General features: G+C 44.6%; 1 protein-coding gene across 1 annotated transcript; it reads right to left on the reverse strand.

Annotated features, from left to right (window-relative positions):
• Positions 1 to 1,088: 1,088 nt before the first annotated feature.
• Positions 1,089 to 19,533, reverse strand: LOC1274942 (uncharacterized). The gene is made up of 6 exons (XM_061641555.1): positions 19,012 to 19,533; positions 5,666 to 5,816; positions 3,335 to 3,409; positions 3,079 to 3,239; positions 2,818 to 2,991; positions 1,089 to 2,754 (listed from the first exon to the last, which is right to left on the reverse strand). Exons 2-6 carry the CDS (start codon positions 5,744 to 5,746, stop codon positions 1,311 to 1,313), a joined length of 1,935 nt encoding a protein of 644 aa, XP_061497539.1. The 5' UTR covers positions 5,747 to 5,816; positions 19,012 to 19,533; the 3' UTR covers positions 1,089 to 1,310.
• Between the last annotated feature and the right edge of the window lie 203 nt (positions 19,534 to 19,736).

Genomic DNA, 19,736 nt, shown 5'->3' on the forward strand with positions numbered 1-19,736 from the left:
CAAGAGTTATGAAAAGGTGTGAAAAAATCAAATATGGCATCGAGCCGGGTAGCTTCCAATAGACATTGTAGACGTTAATAAAACATACTATCTGACTACAAAAGTGCCACCAGCACTATGTTTGGATCGTGAACTCTTTAAAACCCATGTGTCTTAAGGCGATCTGCTGCAGCATCGTAAGACTAGTGCTCGAGTGTGCCAGTGTGGCCTGGAAGTCATCGACCCAGCGCCTATCAGATAGACTGGAATCCATCCAACGTAAACTCTCCCGTTATGCAGTTTCACTACTACCATGGGAACCTGGCAGTCAGCATCCACCATATGAGGATCTTCTCATGCTCCTTGGCCTTCCCCAGCTGAAGGATAGGCGCCAAATGCTCAGCAACTATTCATAGCAGGTCTGCAAACTGGTAACATTGACAGCCCTATACTGCTTCAGCAACTCGACGTATATGCCCCAACGGTACCACTACGCCCACGTCCACTGCTCGCGATCCCCCGTCGTCGCACCAACTATGGATCAGGTGATCCTTTAACAGCCATGAGCAGATCGTCAAATGAGGTTTACACACCGTTAGACTTTAACATATCGGTACAATCTTTCAAAGGCAGACTGATCAGCAGACGACCTCAAACATAATGTAATCTAGTATATTCCTGTTTCTGCTCTTCGTGATGTATCATTTATATATAAGGACTAAGATTCACCAAGACATTACTGTCAAGTGGATTAATGAATAAAGAAAAGTGTCACATTTTGGATCAGCTAGAACCAGACAACTGCATCTAACTACACCATGATCAAGCAGTTCCTCGAAACAGAGTTTGCTATCTATAGAAACGCTTAGATCCTTCATATAGAACGTTGTCTTAAGAATTTCTTCATTCAGCATTTAGTGATGGGGTTTGTAAACTGCTTATGGTGATAGTGGCGCATTTATCGATGCTAACAGTTAAGTCATTTCGCTGGGAATCCCTTCATTCATACTCATTTTTTTTAATTTTATCATACATGATATACATGTTTCTACCAAAACATTAACGATTTTCTCATTTTGCATTCAAATGTCAATTGAAAGGATGCAAAATTAATATTCATATTTTCGCTTTTCTCTTTATTAACGGACAAAATCGTACAACGCTAATCCATCATACGAATTAGCAGTCAATTGTCACAATTTAGATCTTACAACATAGTGTATTGCTATTCATATTCCATTTGCGATTTATGTATATACTCTCACCCAAAAAAAAGGTTGCGCATAGTCAAGGCATGCAATTCCACTCGGTCATTTTTCGCAACACGCACTCTACATATACTTCTGACGCCCCAGCGAAGCCGTCTGCATCGGAGCACTGTTCTCAATGTATTGGGAAGTCATCGTCGCGCTCGGATCGACCACTTTGGTGCCACTCTTGTGAGATCGTTTCATGCCCCGCTTCCTATCGTGCCCATTGCTAGCCGCTATTGCCGCTTCCAGCATCAAGCCATCCACCGTCTGCAGACTTTGGGCACGCTGCAGCGACAGGCGGAGCGGCTTCTTTGGTGGTGCTGGCCGGACACCATGTTTCCCAATCGGTCCCGACGGTTCCGACGCGTACTGGTCGTTGGTGTCCGACTCAAAGTCCAGACTTTTTACGGTGCGATTGTCACCGCGGCGACCGGTAGTGGCCGTTTCGTGGGTGGTCGCCGCCACCAACCGTTTCCGCTCACCGTTCAAATGCTCTACGCTTCGCGCGTGGCTACGGCTGTGACTGTGCTGTAGCGACCGAGTTCGATCACAATCGCTCTCCAGATCAGTCGTGCTGCGCTGCAGTTTTGCCCCGAACTGCTGCAGATAGCGTTCGCGATCCTGCCGTCGTGCCTCGCGCTCGCGCCTATCCCTTTCCTTGCGGTTGTAGTACTGGGCGGTCAGCGAATCGCCCCCATTGATGCTGATCTTCGAGGAGGACAGCGAATTTCGCAGATTATATTTCATCACATCCGAGGCACCGTTTGTCAGCTCGCCATTGATACGATCGCACTCCTTGATGATGGTGGTCGTTGTAACGTGTCCCGGGCTGCCGTTGCGCGGCGAAGATCCTTTTTCGTCGATGTAGTTGTAAATATGCGGCGGTTGTGGTGTTTTCCCCTCCGGTGGCGTCGACGGAGGTGACGTGATGCTAATGGACGTGATGTGCGCTCCACCACTGCCGTTCACTGCCACACCGCTGCGAATCACGCCACTTTGGTCTTTGGTAGCGAGCAGCTCCCTCACCTGATCCTCGAGGTACGAGATGCGGTGCTGCAGTCGAATATTGTCGGCCTGCGATTGCTGCAGCGACTGATGGGACAGCTGATTCACACCCGCTGCGGATGGCTTTCTCGGACGTGCGACCACTATTTCCGACTTTGAGTGGGACCCGATGGCACGAACCATTTCTTCCCGATTTCGGCCACCGATCGGTTTGCCGTTGATTTCAATTATGCGATCACCACGCTGCAGACTTTCGCCCTCCAGCACCCAGTCGACCCAAAAACCGGGCTGCTCATTTCTGGTGCTTGCGTTCCAGCGTCCGGTAGACGCGCGGACGGCAAGCAAACTCAGGCTAGCGCCCGATTGCAACAGCCCGTACAGCGTGTTTGGTTCTTGCTTTGGTTTGTCTAGCCGTCCCTGCAGGGCTCGCGCTTCCTCGACCAGCGACAGTAACTGCAGTTCCTCGCGCCCTAGAGCATACTCCAGCTCGGCCTGCCGTATTCGTACGTCGATATTGCTGCAATGGGAGAGCGCAGGCAGTTAGTGAATGTCCAGCAAATCTGTGTTTTGCAAGACTTACTCTGTTACATCCAACTTTTCGAGGGCGGATTTTAGATTCTTAATCACATGTCGCTTTGTTTCGGCGTCCGATTTCAGTTTCGCTAGCCGTTGCTCGGCTACTGGCCGTTCCGTGTCGTCCAGCGGTGGTCCTGTTGGTCGAGGCAGCTTCCCCAGGCCAAGCTGTAGTCGTAAACTACAAATGAAAGTGTGTAAACAATGCGATGAGTTAAGATGAAAGCTACGACTAAAAGCTGTTTAGCTGTTTAACATTAACGCTTACCTCTGTATCACTGCTTCCCGGTCCTGTAGAGCGGTTCGGAGCTCACGGGATGGTGCCGTTTCGGGTCGTGGCGAAGAACGGGCAGACAAGGATCCTCCAAGGGATGTTCCTTTTCTTCGCCTGGGCGTCCCTGCGCACAGCGACACTTCAATGTTGGCCATCTAAACGAAGGACATGGCAAAAATGCACTCTATTACATTCTGTTCTTGGCGTACTGTCGTTTACTTTGCGCTTATTAGTTCGTTCACTTATTTACCTTTGCTTCAAGTGTTTCCAGCTGTGACATTCTCGGTGGATGTTGTTGTAATTTGCCTTGCGTCGGAAGAATAGTCTGAAAATAAAAAAAAGTGTAAAACTGATATTAATATGAAATTCAAAACAACATCGTTAATGATATGCGCATTTAGTGACAGTACATAAATTACTCAAGTCCATAAGATTTAATGGATTAGCTAATAAATAGGCTCTTCAAGCCATTTTTTCCACCAAGCCAAATATAAGCTTTTTGATCTTTCAAATCCTATAGAATCTCTTATATATTGCTGAATTGCGTAATATTAATGACTCCGTTTCTTGTTTATTTAACAAAAAAGGACGTGGTCCAAGCCGTGGCGAGATATTGGATTTATTGAGGTGCCTCATCAGTGTCCTACGAATAACGACATACATAATTTTCCGTGTCAATTTAGAATGTCAACAACAATTTTCATTGCTTGTGAGATGTTTTTCTCTGTTATATATAGCTTCTGTTTTCTCCTCTGTCCCATTCGTCGCATTTCAATGCTTTCTCCAGTGGCTGGCTATTAATTGAACAATTGATAGCAAAAGCAAAATATCCCAAAAAATTTAATGTCCATCTTGCTCCATGATAGAGTGTCCATCTTTGTTGTACAATGAGGCTTAAACCACCAGAAAACAATACTTTCAATTGATTTAATATCAGTTTTTACGCCAGTTATGTGCGTAATAATCACGACAACAGCAAGCCTACCGAAAATGTAAACAATGCAAATTGTAACGCTTAAGATTCGTTGTAATCAAATAAGATCTTTAAGCGAGCGCATGATTGAATTTGTTCTGCTCTTTAAATATTTAAATATTTCAAATAGTTAGCAGCATTTGTTGTTGTGTACATTTTTTTACCAAACCACTTAAAAGCTTATAAAAATATAAATTGTATTTGCTAGTAAGCTTACAAATCTCTTCAGTTAGGTCATACAAACAAACGAGACGTGTAATTTTGTTCTTACACAAGCTTTATTCCAACGATATGATCGTTGATTAATTGCTTAATGTACGTCTGTTGGATATTCATCTTCACAAAAAAACCCTTCGCCATCCCACACGTACCGTCATAAGGGGCATTAGGATTCACACGTGTACATGGAATAATAATAAAGGGGCTCTGGAAGCAAACAAATAAATGCACTATCATTACATAACGCCACCTAATGGGCAAACCTTTTTTTTCTTTCTTCGTTTTGCTACTCCACACAACAGCTACTCCCCCTCAATGGCAGTAATGCAGAGGCCGGGGTGGAATACCAAACAGTGCTTGCACTTGCATATTTCCTGCCACACTTCTCGACCGTGAGCATCGATCGCGTACTCCATCATTTGCCCGAACTAATGGGCAGGCGCTGCCGGCAAAGGCCACTAAGTGTTGGTCCCACGCTCACGATTCGATCTGATTTTGCTTCATTTGCTTCATATATCGATCGCAACAGCAACAAGACAGTGGCGCATCTCCAGCGAAGCAACAGTCGCTAATTTCGGCTTCTGGTTTGGAGTTGGATTCGGTTTAGGGCAACCTTTCCCTCTTACCTACTCTCCCTGCTCTGATCTTTTCTAATGTTTCAAATAAATTCATCACGTTCACTCGCACTAACGAACTAGCGTTACGCTCGCTGCAGTAACATGCACACACCGCACACAAACAATAATAACTTCAGCATCACTTTCGAAATCATAAACCACAGTTTCACTGTACGGTTGGATTAGACACGGGTGTCGGGATTGGTTTCAACCGGCGGTATCTACCAGCAGCCAGCACTCCTCTCCCGGGAGGTGTTTCGGTTTTACGCAAAGGTTTTACCTTTTTCGCGCCTGCGGTTCAGTTTTCGACAGCGCGGTACACTCATCGAGCAAGAATGTGTCAACCAGACAACTTTCCCCTCGACGCTGCTCCGGCCACACCGGTGTTTTTATCATTTATCATCTTTCCTAACGGGTGTATAATCAATCATGATCGTCCGGTGTTGGTTGCGCACAGCGGGTCGCACGGTGGTTTAGGCTTCGGTTGAAGAAAGGAGGAAAAAAAACCACAACTCACCACGGTATTCGTACGGATGGATGTAAAACGGATGATTTCACCCGCTCGCTTGTCGGTGAGCGTAAAAATGTGCACAAAACCCGATCGGCTGCACTGCTGCACGGAACGGAAGTTGAAACTGTCGCAACAAAAGTGCTTTAATCGAACAAACGCAAACATATGCCGCACAGTGCATTACTTGCAACAAATGGAAACAAATGTAATGGAGAGTGCTTTTTTGTTTGTTTCCTCGATCACTTACAGCACCCCACTTACCATGGAAGAAGAACGTTCATTCAGGAATGCTCGTGGAATGGCTGCTGGCGAATGACTGACGACGATGGTTCCGGATTCCATCACGACACTATCATGATGATCGATTGAAAGCTTGCTAACTACAAAGTGTTTGTTTAAGCAGCTGGCTTCTCTGAAATGCAAACAAAAAGAAAAAAAAGAGATATAGAAAATTTAAACTAATTTCATTTAGAACATACTTAACTTATGATAGATACAAATACATATATCAACCCTACCGTAAGTAAATTAAAGCAACAAAGAGATGAACAATAGCGAAACAATTAAGAAAAAGACAAATAATTTGAAAAATAAAACATTTGAAAACATAAATACATCAAAACATGAAAAGAGAAGCAATGACAAAGAGTAAATATGAATAACTGCCGTAAAAAATGATAAAAAATAACTTACAAGTAATAAATAAAAAAGAAACCTGAAAAATTATCGAAGCGCTTTACTTTCCGCCATAAGTAAAGCATCTACTTATTCGTTTATATTGTCAGCATTTTGGGTAGCATAATGTTGTTTGTGTTATCAGTTTATTGTTAGATAGTTTTTGGTTATTATTTAAATGTTCCAACCCTACATATTTTGATTTCTTTAGTTTATTTAATTCAATAATTTTCAATGGTGAATTTGGATATAGAAGGATATTTTCATGTTTTTATTTTATTTTGACAACTAAAGACCGACAAAAAGAAATTTCATCTTTTTCTTGTCACATTGCTGTATAAATGACCAAAAAATCCAAATATTGTTGTTCTTACTAAATTAACAGATGTTATGGATTCTTCTGTTCTTGTATGTTGATCGCATCATATCCACTTCCTGTTGACATTACTGTTAAATTGAATTTACACGTTTCGGTTTTTAACAAAACAACCATTGTCATGTCGACACCACGTCCTTAACATACAAGAATTAAGATCAAGAAGAATTTCCGCATAAAATAATTATTCCATTAAATAGTCGTAAGCCTTTCTACCCCTCAACGGGATCTCTAGCCCATTATCGTTCGAAAACACACCCCTGCGTGCGAAAGAAACGACATCATAATCGCTTAAACGTTCTAACGCACGCCCAAACAACATAGTTTGCATCACTGCGGATAATCACCACCCTCCCTCCCACATTGTGTAACATTTAAACAAAAAGTTCTGTGAACCATCCATAAACCACAAACCTCAGAGTGTGAAGACTGAAGAGCACCATTGGCATGGCATCGTGCCCGCGCTATACAACACCACGCGATGTCTGGCGCAAAGAGCACCATCCGATGCGCTCCAGTTTGCACATAATTTGCCTCCAATTTGCCTCTTCCCAAACTACCAAGCGAAGAAAAGGCCACAATCAGCACCCTTTCGACGTGCCGATGATCGGGTTAGGCCTACCTGCCTAGGCCCATAATGCCTCCGCCGGCGTATGCATATGATATAACCTAGCAAGAAATTGCTCCTCTTTTACATTGCCCAGGTTTCGTCATCAAGAGGGGGGGGGGGGGGGGGCTACAACGACGCGATCATACGCCCGAAACATACAAGACATAACCGTCAACGGGCAAAACAAAACGACACGCAACAATGCTTTACTGCAGTCCCGCAGGCCCTTGTCTGGTGGAAGCGCGATAGAATAGTCTGGCCGACGCGTACGTGTGCTGGTAGGGCAGCCTCGAGCACGATCGTTGGAACGCATTCACGATTAGTGAAAAGTAAATAAATAAAGACATTTATCGTAATGAGGATTGCACCTGCATCGATTTTACTGGCGAGCGAAGGCATTCGTGTGTTTTTGCTCATCGCACGTGTTGGGTTGATTATTTTGATTAGGAGTTTTCCCTTGCGACACACTTACAACGTGTCAGTGAACGAACAAAAAGGTAAAAGATATAAAATATTTTCTATAATAATATATTAGCTTTCAACCATTTTTTTTATTCGTTATGGATCGCTGCATTAGAAATCAACAAAATAAATAAATTTTGAATTTTTAATAAATTTTGGAGAAAGAAAAATTATTAAATCAAAACCCACCAATACTAGCTCCAATGTTTCCTTCCGTTCCATTAAATATTCAGTTTTACAAGCAACAGTTTTCCCTCGCTTTCGCGACTCGCCAAGCTAACTAACTAGGCTCGCCACAAACCGTTTAATTGACCTTTACTTTCAGCGATTCCGATCTCGACGGTAAAGTTTGTGCTCCGTTTTCGTTTTTTTTTTTCTACTTTTACGCAAACCACCCGGCTGCGCTTCTATTTCGCGCAAAATTTTAACTATCCTCCGAAAAAAACAAAAAAAAGCAAAAAGAAAGAGGAAACTAAAACAAGATCGCTACATTACCCTCCCGTCGCTGTAAAAAGTAAATGAAAGAGAAATTTATTTTTAAGCAGCTCTATCGAAAGTGCGGCAGTAAGTTTTCCTGAGTGTAATCAGATGTTGCAGATTTTTATTTCCTCTTTCGCTCTTACGCTCCCTTTATTTTTAACGTGCGCAGCAAATGTATTTTACATCGATTGCATCGATCCAAGCGCTTTCGGCAGTGGCGGTGGGGACAAGAGCCGTATTTTCGGTGGACACCGACGCATCAAATGTAACGCGCTAATGACCGGCAGTGGCAAAAGGTGATAATTTCTTTATGAAACGTAATTACCCTCTAGACCCCACCAGGCCCGGGCAGGCCAGGCGCGGTTCAGAGTGCGTGCAGTACTTTAATTTTCACATCTCATCCCTCATTCCCCTTTGGTCGGTAACGAGGAGCAAGAGAAGGGAGCTAAGTAATAAACAGAGATAGGCAGAAGGCGCCATGGGAACTGGTCAACCCGGGCCCGGTCTCTGTGCATGTTGTTTATCGCACCGGAACCACCATTCATGCCAATCGATTCCATCTGGACAGCCCGAAAACTGTCCCTGGCCAGCAAAGACGCATTCGCTTCTTGCACATGGTTTATTAGGGGCAACGGAAAAACCGGATCGATCGTACCCTTAATCTTGAGTTATTTATTTTTCGACTTCGATCATTCTTCCCTTCATTTTGACGCCCTTTTGTGCCATGAAATTCTATTACAGCCCTATTTTTTTTTTCGTCTCCGACCAATGTGTCCACTTCTTATCTTTGCTGCCCGATCTTCAAACAAGCACACACTCACACTGGCCGGATGTAATTTTGAGTTTCGGGGTTTGGGTTATATCTACAACCCGGCACAGTGTGGAATATTTCTATAACGTTTGGCTTTACCGAGTTTTCCGTCCTGCTTATTTTTTCCTTTTTCTTCTTTTTCTTCTTCTTCTTCTTCTTCTTTTCATTCACATTCTACGACCTCGAAGTGGTAGGAAACATCTTCACATCTCACTGCCTTTTGGCCCGCATCGCAACTCGCAAGAGAACGAAGCGCTCGTTCTTATTGCTTTGCTCACGGAACCGTGTCGCCGCTACGGGAGTGCGATTCTTCCGACTGACGGCAAACAACACTTCTTGCGTATTATGAATGTTGCTTTGTTGTTGTGTGTTTTATTAGCGTTATTATTCTTGCCTCAGCCCATCGGCTCATTTAAGCCTCGGCGCACCCCCTTTCGGCAACGCAACACGGCGGAGAGGCCTCGCACCACGACCCGGCGTTCCTTTCCGTTCCTGCGCTAAAGAGAGCCTCGCTCATTGAAGTGACCATGAAGAAGTTGTAAGCAAGACGACTACCCCGTACCAACCACCCTTTTTGGCAGGCAAAGTCATTCCTGCCAGCAGTTGCCCGCTCGAGACACGCAATTCTTCAATCAACCAACCGAGAACCGAGAGCTGACGGGGGGAGCGGGCTTTTGGCTGGCTTTACGGTTGGTTTGTCAGAACCGCAGACCACCACCACCGACAAGTGCTGCGCCCCCTATTGACGGTGAGAACTTTTGCTCGGAAAATTCACCTACAATCCTCGTTGCTTGTGGTTGTGGACTGAACCACAGTCCGGTTTGCCGGGGACAAAGGTGCTTTCCGGGGGCCGAATAATTGTGTGTGTGAATTCTTTTGCTGCACGTCCCTAGGAGCAGCGTGGTCAAACGGGACCCGGCGCAGACACTTCCGGTCGTGGTGCGGTGCCAGGTGTGCGCAAGCTTTATTGAAAGTGTTTTACCGAACTCGTGAGGGAGGGGTCGAATGTTATAAATCCAATGCCTGTAGAATGGCCTGGACATAAACAAAAAAATGCCGTACCGGAACATAACCTAGTTTTTCTGTAAAAAAAAAATGAAGTCCCGATGGTAGTGCCAGAATTATGCTCGCTGCATACCGATAGGGTCAAATTCATTCAACATAGCGATGCCTATTCCTTGCCGACAAAATATGCTGGCAAGTGACCTCCTGTATGCGGCGAAATAAATTAATGCTAACGAATGTCAAGTGGGAGGGAATGGTAACGACACGAACTGTTTGAGCTAAATTTAATGTTCTTATACAAACGGAATAATGGACACATCAACCTCATTTCTTGAGGCTTATTTCGATCGATCGATGTACGTTTAGGTTCACTCTGAACATTACTTTCAGAAAACTAAGCATTCTGAATTAAATAAGAAGAAATAACACACTGAAAGCAACCAGAACCAGCCTACGCTCATTGCCGTTCAGTTGCAGGTTAGCCTCAGTAAACCGTGAAGTTTCATTCTGCGCCTTCTTAAGCGTGTTTCTAATAATTCTTGTTCATGTGCTAGCTTAAGCGCTCAGCGCGCTTCAGGCTTGGTAGCGCAGAACGGCATAAAATCCCGCCTCGAGTCGTAGCCACAGGATTAGCAATGATTCATTTCAGTTCCGCCTGTCCACAGATCGGAGCTTCCAGACGCATTAAAACAGCCTACTTGCGGTGCGTGCCAGATTGAAGGTCACAAACTCGCACAGCACTTCTTTCTCTTGCTGGGATTATATCATTGCTAGAAACCAATATAAATAATTCATTGCGTGAAAGGATAACAACAGCGATACGATTGAGAAACGATTAGTGCGCACACTGCCACTCACTCATTATAAACGAAACGTTGGTTCGCCCGAGCACTTGCAGGACAAGGGACCGCCCTGGTCAAACCCCGACGGCGAGTAGCAACACTCTAAAGATAGGGGCGGACTGTTGTAACTTCCTCCCATTCAATTTTGTCTCCGACAAGGTCGCTCCGGAACGGAACCATATTCTGACCAGTGTCCCTTTTCTCGGTCGGCCAGCTCGCTGCTGCTTCTCTCCGTACGCTTTTGCTAATGCTATTTATTGCCCGTAAGCCAACAAACGCTACACGACGGCCGATAAATCACAACACGAACCCTCGCGCGACTAACTTCTGTGAAAAACACAGCCCGGCCGGCGGCGTTGACCGCTGGAAAAGTCGTAAGCAGGAGGGGGAAAAATGGTCAAACCAGCCGCTCTTGGTACCGCTGATGCATGAACTTGACCACAACTTGTCCACGGCGCAACGCAATAACAAAGGGGGACACGACGGAAAGACGTTATGCATGATTTCGCTCACCGCCGTTATGCACCACCCGTCCGTCCGTCAGGGCTAACTATGTTGCACCATTGATTGGCCGGCAGTAACGGTTAGGCACCTGGCCGTCGACCAAGGCCCGGTGGCCGAGGTTGATAAACGCATCCGGATCGAAGGGTCCGAACAATGATCGATACCGTATTTTTTTTTTTGTTTCATTATTGAACCCCTCCGTGTGCCTCTGCATTCCGCCGAACCCCTTCCCTATTGGGTTGGTAAGCTACACGAACAACACATCCAACCGTTAATGGTGGTTGGAAACTAATTTTGAACTATCTTTTAACGCACGCGCTCCCTTAGGGCTATCGCTTTAACCGAGCCGCTAATGCGCTTACTGGTGCACACACACACAGAAACACACATGCAGGCTGCATGGTCACGCATCGATGGCACCTTGCTGCACATTGTACCGGTGGGAACTGCACCGAATGACACAGACGCAGAACCGACGATGCGCCGGCAAATATGCGTTTCCGGATGATGGACGACGGACGAAGGTAATGAAACATGCATTCATCATGGTTAAAGTTTGGAACATTTTTTTTTTTAATGCTGACATGTTAGCTTCTTCGGTTAATTATTAACGGCTTGTAAAGTGTTAATGGCTTTTCCATGGAGCAGTCAGTGTGCTATCAGCAAACAGCTTTTAATAAAAAAGTGCTTAATGAAATAAACAGCATCGTTAAATGTAATTTATACAATTGCAATCATTATTATTCAATTTTTAATCCTTCTAGGTCAAACCCTTGGAAGTGAGGATCAAATTAGATTTTGAAATATGGTTAGTTTTGTATTGAAAACTAAAACATTAACCTTCGATTAGCGTAAGCTATAAAAATAAAACATTACCATCATCCGTCGCATATTAAAAGCAAACATTCCACACCATGCCTAAGCGCCGCTCGAACGAGGTAAACACAATTCTACCATAAACAAGCAGAAAGGGTTTTTGGATTCAAATCAATTCGAAGCATGTACATGCTACATTAAATATTCCATTCCATCGCGAATTGTCGGTTAAGATGGGCGTTATTAAAATGCTGAACCGAAATACACAACCGACCTTGATTTATTTATTTTTTTCGCTGCACTGCAGGCACTGTCGTACAGGTTCGTCGCTTTCGGTGTTCGAAACTGCTGTGGTGTGGATTCTAAGCTTGTGTCTAACGATCATGACAGCCACGCCGGGCAGCTTTTTCACCTACGAAATAATACAATCATCAAGCGAGCTATGTCACTGCAAAGTCATTTCGCGCAGGCGTAAAAGTATGAGTAATAGATCGAGTTTCAGCCTGGCTTTAGCATGAGTTAAAACAAAAGCAACCCCTTCTAAGGTTAAAGTTTGAAGAGAACACAGGTGGGACAGTGGGACGTTTGGTTAAAGAATAAAGAATGTAAATAGAAAACTGTGAAAATCATTTCAGAAATCTGTCTGCGTATATGATGTCGCTGGTTGAGGGGGCAAAATTGGTTAAGTTAGGAATCAATACTAGTAATCAGTAATTACCGGCTTTTAATAACCGAGATCGGCTCAACTGAGATCTCTGCTGTGATGTCAGTTATTCGTCTGTAATCGAAACTGTTGGTTAGTAATAAAAAACTAAGATCGTGTTTAATTAATGATCAAGTATCAGATATAAGAAAAAATCGTCGGATGTTAAAAATTTGAACTTTGATATGGATAAAAACTTTTTTCTGGTAATTACAGCACTTAAGACGGGTCTGGTGCATCGCTTCACGATTCTGAAATACAATTGGGTTTCACAAGCTGCAGTGGAAAAAAATCAAAATGAGATAATTTTGAAAGAGTCTTCTCCTGAGTCAAGCAAATCCGATACGTCATCCATCATCATTGTTCATCAGTTGCTTTGCAATATGTTGGACAGTATTAAATTGAGACTTTATGGTCTGGAAGTAAAGTTTACCATGTTAAGATAGCTAAAGAAACTCAGTACTGAAATCTTCGTAATGACTTACTTCATGCTGCTTGTAAGTGTCTAATTATTGCTCCATGTTGATCACAACCCGATGCAATAGCACTCTAATTGCACTTTGTAAACAATATGACGGATGTGAGATCGAAGCTCGTCAAACACAATTGGTAGTTGGTACAATTGGTAGCATTCTTAAATTAGGTCCTTGGCTTTCAATTTTGTCAAAATTACAATAAAAATACAATTGGAAATTCCATCTCAAATATCAGTAAGGTATCCTAAGTCCCAGTCTTCTTCAAAGCTTTTTTCATTACACTGGCATTCAGGTGTTCAGATGTTGAGGTCACACAGTTGGCATTATTCTGATCTCTTTAAAGTTAATGTATAAATCGCATACGTTTAAATTCATCGCAATGTTTCATGGTTGCCACTCCCAGCGACACCATAAAATGCATGGAAACAGCTCAAGACAAAGCCATAAATCATATCGCCTGATGCCAACCCTAGACACCTTGGGCAGCCTATTTTCGTTTTGTTTGGTAAAGATTTTAATGATCTGTATACACTTGGTGTAAACAATTGCAACAAATCAAAGCGGCTCTAAAAAAACGGCTCAGGAATGTGAAATAAACAAAAACGTGCCCCAAACACCTAAACACTCACGCACACGTGCATCTACATTAGACATCGGGTATGATCTCTTCGCACCGTGCCCGGGGAAAGGAGGATGGTGGTAACAATGGCCGCAAATCATTATGCGCAAACGGAACGCACACGAAAGAAAGACAACAAACGCTCATCATCCCCCTCAAAAACACATACACACACACCCCCAACAATGCGCATACATAACAACAGGGAAAAGAAACAACTAATGCGATGTATGTGGCAGCTCCGGCTCGATCGTCATCGGTGTGATGCCCTCGCGAGATCGCGCTCTTCTTACGATATGTGTAGCCGACGCTAATCTTCCAGTTCCCCACGCTACAATAACTACAATTATAAATGCAATTTACCCGTGCAAGTGGCGTCGGCGTGTGTGTGTGTATGTACGTTTGGAGCTAATGTACATTAGCTTCAACCCCGAGCGTGGCGCGGAATGGCGAATGGGTGCGTCTTTGTGCATACTTTTTGCCAAGAGCTGCCAACAGCAACCCAACAAAGATGGGAAAAGGGCCCACACTTCAGTTCGGGTCGTAGGATGCTTCAGGCACTTGAACAACGACGCTCTACCACTGGAGGACCTAAGTTGAGTGGCACTAAAAGACGGTGGCAATTTTCGCTGTCACACGCCCCGGCCATTAGAGACATCGCTTATGAGTCACGAGCTAACTGGATCAATTGGTCTGGCCTGTTTCATTAGCCACACGGGGTACATGGAACCAAGTGTACACGGTAAAAGGTCGACTATATTCCACACGCAAACGAGAAATCTTCAACAGCTCATCGGAAGAGCCCCATCTTGTTTGGGTTGGTCTTCTGCTTCGAGACCCATCGATCGACCTCCTCACCGAGAACCGGATCGGCTTTCTCTCGGGATCGATACCCGCCAATGCCGTTGCGCTGATTAGTGATTAGTTTTTCAAGGTTAAGCATCCGATCGGTCCGAGCTGACATCCGCCGATTACCCTCCAGTGTCCTTCACCGGCGAGTACCCTCACAGTACGCTTCCCGTCCGCTCGGCATCTTCGTCGGGGCGAAGCAGAGACGCTAGCGATAAATGCGTCAGTGTGTCATTGCATATTTATTAGCTATCGAATGACGATGGAATCTCTGCCCCGGGACCGGTTTGCGGCTCCGGATGGATCAATTCCGTTTGCTGGCCATGCATTCCTTCCCTCCATTGTGATGAAGCGCGATGAATAAGTCGCGAACAAATCGATCCGCTATTGCTCTATCATCGTCACAAACAGCACATGGGTTATTACTGGGAAACAAGTTAGTGCTTGAAACAGGATCGGTGGATGGTGAACAACAAATAAAATAATTAGCTAGTATAATTCATGCTTTCAGTATCGCTTTTCAGAAACAGAAAACATTCATTGCTTTTGAATAGGCCGTACAAGTAACACATGGTAAAGCCAAGGACGTTGAGAATGGAATGTCTTCTTTTAGGCAATAATGAGTTTAAACAGTTATTTGGAAATGAATCATGAGATCTACGGCTTGGCTGATCCGTTCACAAAACCGCGATAATTTTGTGTATTGATATTGTGATCTTCATTGGTTAGTATCAAAAATAAGAATTTGAAGCTTTGATTTCGTTTGACCGAAAACAAGAAAGTCTTATGAAAAGTCTGAATCAGTGCAATAAGACTTCATCAAGACTAAGCAGTTCTTTCAGTGCTATTGTACTGCAAGAATAGTAACATGTTTTTAGGTTACCTGTAATCATTTATCTCACAAGCAATACAAAATAACAGCAAGTTAAATCAATTTAATGTTTGAAACTCACAAAGATACACAAACATGCAAATTAAATCGGAACCATCGGTGTATCATTGGGTGCCACCAAAAAAATATTCCATTTCAATGATACACAAGCACGCATACATACACATAACATTTATAATCGACACATCCAATACAGCACCAATCGACATATTTTATATGGCTTCATTAAAAAAAACAGTAACATTGTGAGCTAAACAGTTGTGTGTGCCGCCCCTCAGTATCTGGCTGGCGGGATTTACACAGCTCTGCCATACCTGCCGGTACGTGCCCCTTTAATCTGCCACTGCGCAGATCGACACATCGGCGCGCATTCGTGCGTTGCATACATGAACCACCTGCGAGTAGTGCGCTACACCCTTGCCCTGCACACGCTGTAGGAGAGTTTTCGCATGATTTATCACACATGTTGGCCCATGTCGATAATTCTGTCGATCATCCATCATACCGTGGATTCATTGAAGCTACCGTAGGGCCAGCACAATTGTGGTACCGTCTGGTTTTTTTCTTCGGCGCTCCAATTGGTTTTTTAGTGTTTAGTTGCCCTTTTTTTAAAAAGCAAAAACACTCAGTGGCAATGGCAATAATACAAAAAAACCCTATTCACTCCATTCCCTCCCCCGGTAGGGAGAATTCAGGCTAGTTGAGGTTGTGTGTTGTGATAATTGTACATATGACCCAATTGCTCGATGATCAGATTACACGGCTCGCAATAGCTATACAAAAATGCTCGGTTTCGGTGGATGGGGATCCGGAGATGCGGATCCAGATCCGCCGCCCAGAGTCTGTCAGTGTACGCATACAAAAAAAAAATCAGTGGCCGCTTGTCTTCTGATCGCGCATTGAATTGTCTGTTTTTCCGCTAGTCCGTTGCTTCGCGCTCAAACTGCTCGTCTCAGGCTGTCTCATCTCGTGTGATCGATACGATTCGAAAAAGAAAGCAATCTTTCCCCTCAGTCTAATTCGTCTGCCAGTGTGTGGATGTGTTTCTCTCTGCTCTTGTTGCTTCGCTGCGTAACGTAACATAACGTTACATATACTGCACGCGCCGAGAAGCGCTCGCCAGGCGTATTCCGGCTTGAATTGCTAACAGGCGTGGACTCATCAGGCTCAACAGGTCAACACCTCTGTTAGTAGCTACAGTCTGCTGCTGCAAAGCACACACACGCACGCACCGGGGGTTTGTTTATTGTTATGTTTTGCTACATTTTTGCGCCCTAACAACAGCAGCTTCCCATCAGCATGTTGCGCTCCGCTTTCTTTGCTCCGGTCCAATCTTCGCCCAGAGCGAAAAGAGATCGGAACAGATCTCTTCCTGCTTGTATCTGGTGGGTACTATTTTCACTCCCCGATTAAGCTCAATTTCACATTCTTAGCATAGTAGTTCGCGCCTCTTTCGTTTTCGCCCATCAGTTCCATCAAGGGTCGCTCAGCAAATTCCAATGTTCGCTGCAAAGTTGTTTCAGGCGCACTAGACAATAACGCTGTGTCCGGAATCGGGCCTCGGGCGCAGTCGGGCACAAGCCAACAGCAACCCTTCGACCAGCGCCCTCTCCCCCTCTCGTTGCACTCGTTTCGTAAGCGCTTCCTAGATCGCATGAAGGTGGCGAAAAATAATTCGTCTGCGTGACGCGCATTTGTCGACCGACGGCGCGAGAGAGATTGTCCGCGATTGCGCAACAGAAACAATTCCAAAATCCCAAACCCACCGCGCCACTCTCCATTCATGCACAGACGCAAACACATATCTTCGGTTGGCCGGCAATTCGGTGCTGCTTGCGGTGCTTTCGACCCGGGCCTTCGTACATCCATCCATTCGCGCTAATTTTTAAAGGTGTGTCGAGCGCGATGATGAGTCGGCCTGTTTCTTCCGCCTTCCAGATGTCGCTGCCATTTCGGCCACCTTTCGCCCGCCGCCGTCTCTGCACGGCACAGCAAAAACATGGAAACAATCCTCTTCTGCGTACAATCGGCAAGACTAATCGGTGATGACACTTTTAAGCTATGCGAAAACATTACAATTCCCCTTCGTACCTCACACGTGTATGGAGGACCGTTGTTTTGTGCAATGGCCTTGTGTTTTCTCCGGTCTGTCGTCTGACAAAACGGTCCCCATTTTAACAAAGCCCCATTTAAAGGTCAATTTAAATTATTAGCTTTCTTTCTGTTGCGCTAGTGAAGTGAAGCAACCGGTAAAGCATTCCTTCTGTGCGACAGTCTGAATCAAATGAATAGTAATGAGCTTTACGCAGCACTTGCTGTATTTGTAACACCTGTTAAAGCACAGGGCCATTAATAAAAGGAGGAAAAAAACGTTAAATGGGTAAAGTTGAAACACATGAAGGCACGTACTGTGCCGCAAGCTCGCAAACATCTGCGCAAGGATAAGTTTTGCGCAACAGAATGCTGCGCAAGTTGTACCTCTTTACAGTATTCTAAATTGTTACACATTTTTAAGCAATAAACAAAAATCTGAAAATAAAACTCAGATATAAAGTCAGAAAATTTAAAAAAAAAGCTAACTTCTCACAGAACAAACAGACCATTAGGCTGAATTGTTCTTAGAACCGCAAACACAATCACAATCTTCCTGTTTTCTCCCACCAATGCCATTAAAAATGAACAAAAGGGAGCAGCACTTAAACGATTCGAATGGCAGTTGACTGGGAGAATACAGCAAAAAAAAGGTTCTTAACCACTCTCAAACCCTCTTGCGAAACGGTTCACCGGCTGAGACAATAGGGTCGGCAAACAACGGTCCCTCACCTACCGCCGCGCACCGATCGGTAATTTTCACACACAAGAAACGAAAAGGAAATATGCAAGGAAACATGCATAAAACGAAGGAAAATGTTGCACTCTTCTGCGCACCGCAGGCCCGATCGACCTCTTCTTGCACACTTCCGAAAGTCCATCCAACAACAAGCACAATGCCAACCTGCCGATCACTGGTGTCCGGGCAATGGGCAATAAAGTGCACAAAAAAGACTGACACGATCCCTGTACGCCCCCCGCTGCTGCTACGACATGCTGCCGCCTTTCCTTTGCGCATGCCGCTGGCGCGTATCGCATGCGTATCGGCACTTCACAGCGTGCCGTGGCAAACTCACCCTCAACGGGCACAACACAAGGGCGAAAGCGGTAACATTGGGGGAACAAAAACCGGCGACAATTCCAAACGGCTCCGTCCGGAAGAACAATTTATCGAAGAAAATAGGATAATGTGGAAGGAAGTTGTCGTCGCTTGTAACGACGCTTGGTGTCAAAGGAAGTGAGGCTTTTGATGATGGTACCGTTCGAGCCTTTTGTTGATGGAGCGAACACTGCGGGCTTCATTTAAACCAGACAGTAAAAAAACCCAAAAGGGGTACTGGTAAAACCATTATAACTATCCTGTGCTGTAGTAGCGATCAATTTCGAATCGACTTACCGTATTTTGAAAATGGTCGCACTCGATGTTCTCAACCGTGGAAAATATTTCTGACTGATGGTGCTGGTGGGTTTCTTTCCATCGTACAAACACTCAGAACACTCGAATGTCACTGCACAACTGCACTGCACAAACGATGGCGATAGCTGCAGCGCGATCTAAGACAAGCCCACGATGCTCATTTGCTCATTGCACTGCAAAGCCTAACACGACCACTGTGCGCGCCTTGTTTCTCACGATGCACATGTGCACACTGCCCTATTGTCGCGTCTTACATTCCCTGCAGTAGGGTTTGTTTAATCGTTCACCACCGGCTTCACGATTCTCTATGCACAAGCAAAACTGTACCATTAAACAGTCACCTTCAGTCGCAAGCGCTTTGCAACAACTGCGAGTACCAAATTCACCACGAAATTCTTTCCATACGCACACGCACTTAGGACTATGGAACGGATGTTGTCCGGACCACGAACGCTTTACCCTCACGCGGTCCGTTTGAATTTCGGATTTGAAATGAAAACAGCTTGCAGCGCGAGCGTAGTTTTTCCCCTCCGCGCACCAAGCACAAGCGCACTATGGGATATTGTGTTATAAACAGGTTCCCAAAACACAATTTGAAATTGGAAAAAAGGAATAAAGCTAAGAAACTTAAGTAGGGAAGAGATGCATAACGAGCTCGCTTTTACTAGATAATTAAATACCATTAAACACAATGAGTATCAATA

The sequence above is a fragment of the Anopheles gambiae genome, chromosome 2 (assembly GCF_943734735.2).
Source record: "Anopheles gambiae chromosome 2, idAnoGambNW_F1_1, whole genome shotgun sequence".
In the NCBI taxonomy this organism is placed as follows: domain Eukaryota; kingdom Metazoa; phylum Arthropoda; class Insecta; order Diptera; family Culicidae; genus Anopheles; species Anopheles gambiae.